General features: G+C 43.4%; 1 protein-coding gene across 3 annotated transcripts; it reads right to left on the bottom strand.

The window, feature by feature from the left end:
- Window positions 1-3771: 3771 nt before the first annotated feature.
- On the bottom strand, window positions 3772-9647 carry zgc:103759 (U8 snoRNA-decapping enzyme). 3 transcript variants are annotated; one of them, XM_036958731.1, is made up of 5 exons: window positions 9466-9647; window positions 4858-4997; window positions 4684-4724; window positions 4358-4580; window positions 3772-4259 (listed from the first exon to the last, which is right to left on the bottom strand). In XM_036958731.1, exons 2-5 carry the CDS (start codon window positions 4987-4989, stop codon window positions 4050-4052), a joined length of 606 nt encoding a protein of 201 aa, XP_036814626.1. In that variant the 5' UTR covers window positions 4990-4997; window positions 9466-9647; the 3' UTR covers window positions 3772-4049. The 3 variants fall into 3 exon arrangements, with proteins under 3 accessions (XP_036814626.1, XP_021434592.2, XP_021434591.2); XM_021578917.2 differs by lacking the exon at window positions 9466-9647 and adding an exon at window positions 5241-5339; XM_021578916.2 differs by lacking the exon at window positions 9466-9647 and adding an exon at window positions 5139-5338.
- Between the last annotated feature and the right edge of the window lie 2535 nt (window positions 9648-12182).

Genomic DNA, 12182 nt, shown 5'->3' with positions numbered 1-12182 from the left:
GTGCCCTTAGGGACTCCCAATCACGGCCGGATGTGATGCAGCCTGGATTCAAACCAGGGACTGCAGTGATGCCTCTTGCACTGAGATGCAGTGTCGTAGGCCACTGGCCAACGATGCATCTTTCCTACAACGTACGCTCAGGCATGTCTGGATACTGATAGGATCGAAGGAAAGGCAATGCTGCTCTTGGATCAGCTTTCTCCATTCAAATCTGACCTTTATTAGAATTATTCCTCAATACCGACAATGGATCAGCACCTAAAAAGATCACCTATGGCTACAAATATTGAGGTGGCTAATTCTAAAGCTTACTCTATAATGCACTAAATCAAAATTTGGCAAATCATTGCGCATATTAGGCTACACATCATGAACTATATTGAGACAAATTACAGACATTAACCTACAAGTAGCAAAATAGAACTCCATTGATTGAACATGAAATGTGTTTCAATATGATTGAAATAGACCTATAGCCTGTATTTATATTTGAACGCAGTCATCTTCTTATACAGTGTACAAAACATAAAGCACACCTGCTCTTTCCATGACACAAGACTGACCAGGTGAAAGCTATGGTCATTTGTTAAATACACTTCAACCAGTGTAGGTGAAGGGGAGGAGACAGGTTAAAGGATTTTTTTGGCCTTGAGACATTGTTTACAGTGCCTTGCAAAAGTATATATCCCCCTTGGTGTTTCCCCTATTTTGTTGCGTTACAACCTGTAATTTAAATGGATTTTAATTTGGATTTCATGTGATTTCATGTAAACACAAAATAGTCCAAATTGGTGAAGTGAAAAAAAATTAAAAATGCAAAAGTGGTGTGTGTGTATGTATTCACCCCCTTTGCCATGAAGACCCTAAATAAGATCTGGTGCAACCAATTACCTTCAGAAGTCACATAATTAGTTAAATAAAGTCCACTTGTGTGCAATCTAAGTGTCACATGATCTCAGTATATATACTATACACCTGTTCTGAAAGGCCCCAGAGTCTGCAACACCACTAAGCAAGCGGCACCATTAAGACCAAGGAGCTCTCCAAACAGGTCAAGGACAAAGTTGCGGAGAAGTGCAGATCAAGGTTGGGTTATAAAAAAATATCAGAAACTTTGAACATTCCACGGAGAACCATTAAATCCATTATTAAAAAATGGAAAGAATTTGGCACCACAACAAACCTGCCAAGAGAGGGCCGCCCACCAAAACTCATGGACCAGGCAAGGAGGGCATTAATCAGAGAGGCAACAAAGAGACCAAAGATAACCCTGAAGGAGCTGCAAAGCTCCACAGCGGAGATTGGAGTATCTGTCCATAGGACCACTTTAAGCCATACACTCCACAGAGCTGGGCTTTACGGAAGAGAGGCCAGAAAAAAGCCATTTCTTAAAGAAAAAAAATAAGCAAACACATTTGGTTTTCGCCAAAAGGCATGTGAGACTCCCCAAACGTTGGTCAGATGTGACTAAAATGTAGCTTTTTGGCCATCAAGGAAAACGCTATGTCTGGCGAAAACCCAACACCTCATCACCCCGAGAGCACCATCCCCAGAGTGAAGTATGGTGGTGGCAGTGTCATGCAGTGGTGATGTTTTTCCATCGGCAGGGACAGGGAAACTGGTCAGAATTGAAGGATGGCGCTATATACAGGGAAATTCTTGAGGGAAACCTGTTTCAGTCTTCCAGAGATTTGAGACTGGGTCGGAGGTTCACCTTCCAGCAGGTCAATGACCCTAAGGATACTGCTAAAGCAACAGTCGACTGGTTTAAGGGGAAACATTTAAATGTCTTGGAATGGCTTAGTCAAATCCCATACCTCAATCCAATTGAGAATCTGTGGTATGACTTAAAGATTGCTGTACATCAGCAGAACCCATCCAACTTGAAGGAGCTGGAGCAGTTTGCCTTGACGAATGGGCAAAAATCCCACTGGCTAGATGTGCCAAGCTTATAGAGACACACCCCAAGACACTTGCAGCTGTAATGGCTGGAATATTAATGCACGCTCAAGTTTTTTTTGTGTGTGTTATTTGTTTGTTTCACAAAAAATATTTTGCATCTTCAAAGTGGTAGGCATGTTGTGTAAATCAAATGATACAAATCCCCCAAAAATAGGAAAAATGCCAAGGGGGGTGAATACTTTCGCAAGTCACAGCATGTGTGCCATTCAAAGGTTGAAAGGGCAAGACAAAAGATTTAAGTGCCTTTGAACGAGGTATGGTAGTAGGTGCAAGGTGCACCGGTTTGTGTCAAGAACTGCAATGTTGCTGGGTTTTTAATGCTCAACAATTTTCCGTGTGTATCAAGAATGGTCCCACCACCTAAAGGACATCCAATCAACTTGACAGAACTGTGGGGAGCATTGGAGTCAACATGGGCCAGCCTCCCTCTGGAACACTTTAGACACCTTGTAGAGTCCTTCCCCCTTACAATTTGAAGCTGTTCTGAGGGCAACTCAATATTTGGAAGGTGTTCCTAATGTTTGGTATACTCTGTACATTGCTTGTTTGTATCAATTGCAAAGACATTGGCAACTTCATTTGAAGTCAACTTTTTTCTGAAGTTATCGGCAGTCACAGATGTGGATAAACCATGTGATTTGATGTTTAGCCAAGATCTTTTGTATAAAGGGACACGGAAGGGCAAACAACCTCTAATGACCCACTTAGCTGTTCTACGAGTGGTCTTAGGCTGGCGTTAAATTACGAGTGTTTAGAAGTGCAATGTAAATAACTATGGATTTGGGGAAACAGCTCGGAGATTTAACAATGCTCCTATGAAGGTTCTAACAATGAATTTACTAGTCTTAAAATGCTTTTGGGAAACCAGGCCCAGGAGTTACCTTGTTCTGTCTCCCATCTAGTGGCTAATTGTGTACATTACATTATTTAACATGGAGGCTACAGATTGAAGTCGGAGGTTTACATACACTTAGGTTGGAGTCATAAACTCATTTTTCAACCACTCCACAAATGTCTTGTTAACAAACTATAGTTTTGGCAAGTTGGTTAGGACATCTACTTTGTGCATGACAAGTAATTTTTTTAACAATTGTTTACAGACAGATAATTTCACATATAATTCACTGTATCAATTCCAGTGGGTCAGAAGTTTACATACACTAAAGTTGACTGCCTTTAAACAGCTTGGCTTTAGAAGCTTCTGATAGAATAATTGCCATCATTTAAGTCAATTGGAGGTGTACCTGTGGATGTATTTCAAGACCTACCTTCAAATTCAGTACCTCTTTGCTTGACATAATGGGAAAATAAAAATAAATCAGCCAAGACCTCAGAAAAAAAATTGTAGACCTCCACAAGTCTGTTTTTTTCTTGTGAGCAATCTCCAAACGCCTGAAGGTACCACGTTCATCTGTACAAACAATAGTACGCAAGTATAAACACCATGGGACCACGCAGCCGTCCTGAGCGAGATGAACGTACTTTGGTACAGGTACAAAAGTATCTATATCCACAGTAAAACGAGCCCTATATCAACATAACCTGAAAGGCTTCAGCAAGGAAGAAGCCACTGCTCCAGAACCACCATAAAAAGCCAGACTACGGTTTGCAACTGCACATGGGGACAAAGATCATACTTTTTGGAGAAATGTCCTCTGGTCTGATGAAACAAAAATATAACTGTTTGGCAATAATGACCTTCATTATGTTTGGAGGAAAAAGGGGAGGCTTGCAAGCCGAAGAACATCATCCTAACCGTGAAGCACGGGGTGGCAGCATCATGCTGTGGGGGTGCTTCACAAAATAGATGGCATCATGAGGTAGGAAAATTATGTAGATATATTGAAGAGACACATCTCAAGACATCAGTCAGGAAATTAAAGCTTGGTCACAAATGAATTTTTACTAGGATTAAATGTCAGGAATTGTGAAAAACTGAGTTTAAATGTATTTGGCTAAGGTGTATGTAAACATCCGACTTCAACTGTATATAGAGTAAGTTATACAATTTTATAATACAGAACTGTGTGTAACATACTAACAGGAAAAAGTAATATTGAATGTAATTTCTTACATTGTGTGTGTGATTAGGCTGCCCCTCCCCAAAGTTGTTTTCTCCTCTGCTCTGCATGTGTGAGTGCTGTCTGTAGCTCCTCGGGTGTCACCAGGCCGAAGCGCACTAGAGCATCCTCCAGCTGAGAGCGAGAGTTCCCAATAAAGGAGTGGGACAAGAATGAGGGAAGCCCTCCTTCTCCTCCCTTTAGTGTGTAGATAGGAACTCGGACCATCCCCATCACCTGGAAGAGAGGAGGAGGGGTTGAGAAGGTAGCGGGGAGATAGGATGCGAGGAATGCCGGAAAGTCAAATGAACATATACTGTACACACAAATGCTACCTCATGGCCATGGTCTGTTGCTGTGCTAGCAGCTGCCCTTTCGACCTCCCTGATCTCTTTCTCTTCCATTCTCCGGGCATAGAAGTGAGTAATGAGGTGAGAGGAAGGGTTGTGGCAGGAAGACACATGATCCTCCAAGGTGACTGACAGTGAGAAGCCCAGCTCCTCCCACAGTTCCCTGCTCAGGCCCTCCTCTAGGGATTCTTCTGACGGGTCAACGAGACTGAGGTCAAAGGTCAGATGTCAGAGCACATATACAGTATTCTGAATCCCAATCCATCCCTTCCACTAGTCTAGAGTAATATTCTCTGTATGACATCACTCACCCGCCAGGGAAACCCAACAGACCATCGAAACGCATCTGCATCTGTGGAGAGAGATAAATGCAGTAACTAACACTAGTCTCTCATGACAGCTGGCCACCGACCAGTGTGCCCAGGAGATTTGGTTCTGAGTGTGGAGATCACTAACACGTGCACGCACACACCATGCTCTCTCACCAATATGATGTGTCTGATGGGGATTTCTTCAAACAGCTGAGCTTCTGTGTCTGCATAGAGCAATATGTGACACGCATGTCTGCACCCCACACACGCCAACGCCTCTTCTCTAGACAGCTGTCCACTGGCCATGCTGCCGCCTGTATACACACACACACACACACACACACACACACACACACACACACACACACACACACACACATTAACGCTCCCTCTGTACAGCTGTCCACTGGCCATGCTGCTGTCTATACATACACACAAGCACACGCTGTACACACCACCAAACTCTGCTACTCCAATTTATAGATCTGTTCCACTTTCATCTGTCCCTCTTTTCAAGTCTCAGAGATTCTATCATATATTGTATTGTAAATACATACAGCTACTGTAAAAGTTTGGATCACCGGTCTGTGCAGTGTGGACCACCACAGCCAGCTGCAACTCCTTTCTGTTTACAACCAGAAGCAGGAAGCTTCTGCCTCGTTAGGAAATGGGTTAGCTGAAATCAGGATAAAGCTTATATCGCCACCTGGAGGGCTGGGGTTTAGCTCCCACTTAGAGCATTTGACCAGTGGCATCTGCTTGTACAGTAGAGCAGAGGGTTCTCAAACCTTTTGCGGTTTGGGACCCCCAGGAACCCCTTTTGTGATAGCAAATTAATCGGGGACCCCTTCATAATCAGAACACAACTCGAGTTAAATAAAAATAGCATACAAGGAGTTTTACTATGACTTTGGCAGTGCAGGGCTAGACAAACCAAGTCTCTGGCCTGGGAAGGCCCATCCCTTGGCATCGAGAGAACAAATCTGTTTTCAAGCTAATTTCCTTCAATTCGACACATTTTACCATTAGGCCGAGATAACTTTGCAGTTTTACAGCTTAAATTACAGTGCATTTATGCAACAACAACAAAAGGGGGGAATTACAATAAGTACTGAGTTGAAAAATGTATAATTGGTGGAATACTGTGGATATCAATATCCCTGTGAGCCTCCAAGGCCCATGTTGCCAGATTAAGAACATAACTTGTAGATTAATAATATTACCAGTGTCCAATGTTAACTTTTTTTTCGCTCTTTGGCCCATTTGGCCAAGGGCAAAAAATCTACTGGTGTAATTTTCACCTGTCATAAAATTATAGTAAAAGATTACAGTTGCAAGAGCAAATACTTTTTGATGAGAGAGGTGAAATCCATGTGGAGTTGATTTAACCAAGAGCATTGTAACTAGCTAGCTAAGTTATCAAGGGGTTAGTATGGAATGAGGACTTGACAGACCAGCATGACTGGGAGGGAGTGGCAGAGGATGGAGAGGCAGGAGGAGAACAGGCACAGAAGGCCCTCACTGGGGAAGAGGTCCTTGATTGAGATGGGGTGAGGGGGAGCCAAGAGTGATCAAACTCCAAACTAAATAGCCAATAGTGTAAACCACTAACTGCACACTTTGAGAAAGTCTATTTGAAATACAGATTTGATTACTTTTACTCTGGCAGTTTTTGTGCAGTTACAATAAAAAAGAATGACCTCTCTCTCCATCTTCTCTTTCTCCATCCCTCTCCCCATGCAGGCCCACTGTCAGCATGTGGTGGGGAAGTTGGTCTTTGCCTAGCTGACAGAGATGGGATACAGGAGTCCACTCTGTTCCAAGTACCTTGGCTCTCCTCTATGCACAGCACTCTGGGGACTTCCTGCAGGTAACCATGCCTTCTTTCGCTCACCGACAGTAACTTAGTGGTACTGAAACTTCCCTGAATTGATTTTACGTTGCAGGGAGGCATTGTCATTAAGACAGTTGTCATTTAGAGAGGATGACATGTTATTGACTTTGACCAACTGCTGTCTATTCAGTTAGAAGGATGGTTCTATACAGAGGATGGTTCTATACTGAATGTGTACAAGTAGGTTAGGTAAGGGATTTACCTGAAAACCTATAGTAGGATAGCTCTCCACAATGAGGGGAGGGGGCATGAAATGATAGCAAGCTGTTCAGTAATGAGCCATACTAACTCACTGACTGACTGATGAGTGGTGTGGATAGGTACAACTCGCCTCAGTCCCACATAGTATGTCATCACTTATTTGGATAAATGATTATACAGCAGCCTCTTGATACAGCAGCAGTCTTAAAATGGAAAAAAACTCCCAATTGATTCTCTGTGACATTTCCTATTTTCACTCTCTCTCACTGCAGTTGTTCTCAGGAGACAGCTCAGTGTGTGTGTGTAGAAAACATATGGCTGACAAGGTGGAGTCAGGCTTCTGACATAACTTTCTTGGAAGGCTTTTGGGGTCATGGGTGTTCCCTAACTCATCTTACACAACTCAGCACAGTATCCCTCCACCTTCCTCAGTGGAGTCCTGACCAGGGGTATCAAACTCCAATGTCTATGTACCTGTTGTGTTGGCGTAGTTACCAGACCAGTGGGAGGAGGTGTTGATGACAGTGATGCGTCCCAGTGTGGTCTCAGCAAACAGGCGCTGTGCCAACACCGTGCCTGATGATGACAACCAGATTCCTCCACCCTGAATCATAGTAAACACACACCTAGTCTATCTCTCTGTGTATGTTTGTTGCGTGTGAGAGAGTAAGTAATGGGTCTTTATATGCAAGTGTGCGTGTGTGTGTGTTGTGTAGGGTATAAGCATTTACATGCCTGTGTTTTCTTTGCACATTATTTTCTTGTGTGTGATTTCGTGCAGCGTTTTGTGACAGCCCTCTCTTGTGGGTGCTCCCCAGACCAGTGTTTCGAGGCGGGGATGGACTACATTGCTCGTCTGAGCTTGCCCCTCTACTCTGCACTCATGGGGACTGCATGCCGAGTCCCCATACACGCTCATCGACTCAGTTAGTTCCCACACACACGAAGTTAAACACCTAGACGCGACTGAGACTTTTGTGTAAATCATGCATTGATGTCACTTTGATAAAAAACTCGAGCTACAAAGGATTTTAAGTTGGGATTCAGCCCTTCAACTCCATACTAAATCTAATTCCATCTGCTGTATCTTTCTGTCCTCTCTACAGATTGTGCTGATGTCCCACTGTAAGAACCTGGAGATCTTCACTGGTTCTGAGGGAGGTGACCTGACCACCAACAGTGTCTGGGAAATGTTCCAGCGTTACCGCTGTCTGGAGAACAGCCTGGTTGGGTCAAGACGCCCTATGTAGTTGCAAAGCAGCTAAAAAGTAGTAAGTAGTTGAAAACGTACTAAATAGCTAAAACGCTAAAGTTGTCTATGGTTAGATTCAAACTCGTGACCTTTGGGCTGATAGACGTTTGTGTTATAGGCCCACCCCGACCAACCACACACCTTTCGTTTTTGCCTTAACTAACCATCTGTCTCATGTCACCATACCAAACGTAGCATATCATACTACATGCAGGGTCTCGGATTTATGAACATAATAATACGAAATGCTCTGAGACCAGGTTGTCGCTCGGGGCTCGGCACAACTGGACCTTGTGGGCTGACCAACTCCTACAGGGCTCTTGTTCTTTGAGGTTTATTGGCAGACTACACTCATAAGGGGTATTGCCGGCACCTACTGTACAGGGTAGTAAAATAAATAACCTCAAAACAAAATATGTTTTGGATGAACAAATTCATACAAATTACCAAAAACAAAAACACTAACCAAATTCAATACCCTGAATTTAAAACAAAAAAACGGTTTTCCTTCAGTCTGATTCAAATGTTTATTCAGATCCCTACACAGGCTCAGGAACCTGGGAGGGGGGGCGGGGGACCTCTTCATTCAGTACTCCCTGTACTCCCAAGTGGCGCAGTGGTCTAAGGCACACATTGTTATCATATCCTGCCACATGTTACACAATCTACTGCAAATCTAACGGTTTCTCTCCCCCCCCTGGATGGGGGGACCTCTTTCCCTGTTATCAGTTTCACAGTGGTCACAAGTTGTCTGCCACAGTTCCTTGTCTGCTAACAGTTCCTTGTCTGCTAACAGTCCCTCTTTTCCTATGCACATACATTCAAGAATACTCTTAGTTATTGTCTTACCATTACTTTAAACGTATAAATCATTTAGTCATTATCTTACCTTCATAAACATATAAATCATATGGATTTCTATAACACACTGCAGCAGCTTCTGTCTGATCAGATCTTACCGCATACCTCACATACCCAAGTTTTACATAAGTTGGGAGAACCACTTCACTCTTTTCCGTCCATAATTCAATTCAAGTGGCGTGCGTCTACTGCTCCTGGAATGTTTTCCCTAAACCACACAGCCTCTATTTTCAAAAAGACACCCTAGATGACAACTTTAACCGGTCCCCTTACTCTGAAAATCATAGCGTTCCACATCAGACCTCGACATCTTGTGGAGCCACAGAGCTTTCTCCTTTTGCGCTTTTGACACACACGAAAGCAACATCATACCGCTCCTAGTCGCTCTGATGATTCCACTTTACCCAATTTGTCCCTCACCATCTTCTAGACTGCAAACGGGTCACCCAAAAAAACACCCTTGCTCGTGAATCGCACTCTAACCATAAACTGCTGGACATATCCAACTGTTCATAGCCCTTTTTACTCCACTCTTCTTCACCATCGTTCACTCATTCTCACCAACTGTACTCACACACAATACTTCCGCTTCTCCCATTGCTTCCCCTCAACCCCCTCTCTTGCAGCGCTCAACTGAACAGACAAATCAATCAACCCTGCGCTGGACAGTCAATTCATCCTTAGGCATGGATCAACCGGACTGCAGCATGCTGACCAAGCACAGGGGCCCACCCAACTGGGCACCTGTGCAGTCCATTTAAAAATAATTAATTATTCCCTCGCCCCTTGCCCTGCAAGTGTCAACTCATCAGACGTTATGATACGTCATCAGAAGTGTCCACTTAATTTGAGGGCTGAGTGGAGAGGGTGTGTCTTTTAAGTGTTTGGAATGCAGCCAGGGATTCCCCCAAGGGAAGTGGCTAGCGCAAGGGCTGCGGGTGGGAAAATAACGTGTTTGGAAGCAAACCGGCAGCGCCACTTCCATGTTTACCGCTGTTACTCCGGAGATAAATTCTCAAAAGACTTGCAACCCGGACTCTAGAAACTCCACCGTCAATTTGAGGCTCCTCTGTTGAGATAGGCAGTGTAATGTTGTTTTATTATTTATCGGCAGCGACCGAAAGGAATGAGTACCTTTACATTGCGTAATCTGTACAGCACAGATATTTGGCCACTTTGAGGCTAGCCTGTGGTGGCCGGTTCTGTATGCTGATTGGCTGCATTTATTTATAGTAGGCAAACAGTTGTTATCGTCCCCTAAAGAGCGAGGTTAGGCTATACATGCTTTATGCTTATTTTCCTCTAGCTGATTTTGGTACCTTGTTTGCCACTCACATTTGATATTGAATAAGTTGCATCGTTTGCTGTGTCATAGTGTGTTATTTATTGAAACAGTTGCGTTGGTTGCCGTGCTTTAGTGTGCTACTCACTGAAACAGAATTGTGTGGTTTTACATGGCAAGTTTGCGATTTGCTGTTTTTAATATTTACTTCTTGAATTTTTAATATTAACTCCATGAATTTGCCCATTTGGTTTACACTGCCTGTCTGTACCTCTGGTCAGGGGAAGAAAGTGGCAGTAGAACTGAGTCTCTTTGGGACTGTTTTGCCGCTCGACTGTCTGCTACGGTTAGAGTCAGTTCTGGCCACTATAGGGCCCTAAGTGACCATGTTTGTTAGTTTTGTCTTACCCTACCAACGAGTACTGACTACTCCCTATACATTTTCTACAATAAAGATTGTGTATTTAACTGCTACCTTTTGTGCTGTATTGTGTGTTATGGGGATCCAAAAGAACCGGTCAATTTTCCACTTTGACATTCATTGCTTCTAATTTGGATCTCTCGCGCAACATGGGACAGCTTTTGTCAACACCGAAGCCCTGCACAGAATAATCAGTTCATCCTTGTGCATGGTCAACTGGACCGTGCTCACTGACTAATTCAAACGAATCCGCATGGCGCGAGCGGACCAATTGAAGGCAATTTTGTCTGTTCATTCCTTCTCAATTGTCATTTAGATCTCTCTCGCACGAAATTCGACCAGCTTTTGTCCACATCGGCACCTCCTAGATCTGAAGCACATACTTGACGTCATGCACCCAAGAAGACTCAACCAATCACACTACACACCGTTGGACTGGCTAAGGGAAAGCATGTGTTAGTTCCTCTATCACTCCAGTGTAAGTGACCAATCTAAGGTTTTACACCCGCCTCAAAGCCCACTCCCCACCAGCCTGAAATCCACTTGAGAAAAACATAAAATGAAGCCTAAGACAGCAACTTCAGAAATGAAGAGTGAAAACTTGACAAAAACATGTGACCAGTGGCAAATTTAGCACGTTAATCTTGGTGGGGCAAAGCCACAACACTAAACAATACATTAATTGCACTATAACGGTGTCAAACAATGCCCACAAACTTTTAGGGACAACATAAAGCTGTACCAACAGCAGAGCTTTATTTTCAGCACCATGGAGTGAATCCTTACCACTGCTACACCTGGCTATCAGCGGAGCCTTGTCTGGCAGCAACACAGTTCATTCAGCCTCATTTACTGCCTTTGAGACAAACAAAAAACTGATATGGCTGACTTGCTTAAACAAAAGTGGTTTCTACTGACAATTGAGATGTACAAACTATGTCATAAGGCGACGACGAGCAGACAAGAGGCAATCCGTAATTTCGATTAAGACCGTGAGCGAGCTAGGATGGACGTAGTCAATATAAGAGTGTGACATATATAAGGCAGGTCAAGGAGGTGATGGAGTCCAGGTGAGTGTCATTATGCTCGTAACGATGGTGACAGGTGTGCACCATAACGAGCAGCCTGGTGACCTAGAGGCCGGAGAGGGAGCACATGTGACAGTCATGTAACTATGCCCTTTCTCTTTTATTGAGTCCTAAAAGAGTTAATAGTTAAATGTGAAGGAAAAAAATGGTGCTCTACAGTTTTTAAAACGTTGACTGTCCGAAGACGAATTGCAATCTATATAAATGTTAATAAAACATCTCAAATCATAACAAAACTGTCAAACGTTTATTCTGACATCATTTTTTTTTGGGGGGGGGGGGGGGGGGGGGGTTATTGCACTATATGTCTGTATGGGGAAGACAGTTTAAGCAGAAAGGTTTCAAATACTTTTGTCTGGAAAAATAGCCTTCATGATTATCATTCGGTGCAACAGACATAAAGTCACCATTTTGGATCAAATCACATGATGGTGACATCATTAAGATGCCTTTGAGATACCCTTTGGTTAAGAATAAAGTTTAGCAAGTCTCTCGTAAAT

Source organism: Oncorhynchus mykiss, chromosome 22 (assembly GCF_013265735.2).
Source record: "Oncorhynchus mykiss isolate Arlee chromosome 22, USDA_OmykA_1.1, whole genome shotgun sequence".
In the NCBI taxonomy this organism is placed as follows: Eukaryota; Metazoa; Chordata; class Actinopteri; order Salmoniformes; family Salmonidae; genus Oncorhynchus; species Oncorhynchus mykiss.
This window is presented reverse-complemented; position numbering and strand designations above follow the sequence as displayed.

Excerpts from the sequence above, each read along its gene's own strand:
- zgc:103759 (XM_036958731.1), bottom strand. The coding sequence starts at position 4,989 with ATGGCCAGTGGACAGCTGTCTAGAGAAGAGGCGTTGGCGTGTGTGGGG. Across the intron at positions 4,581-4,683 it reads CTGTTGGGTTTCCCTGGCGG|TCTCGTTGACCCGTCAGAAG; the intron begins GTGAGTGATGTC and ends CTTTGACCTCAG. Across the intron at positions 4,260-4,357 it reads CAACAGACCATGGCCATGAG|GTGATGGGGATGGTCCGAGT; the intron begins GTAGCATTTGTG and ends CCTCTCTTCCAG.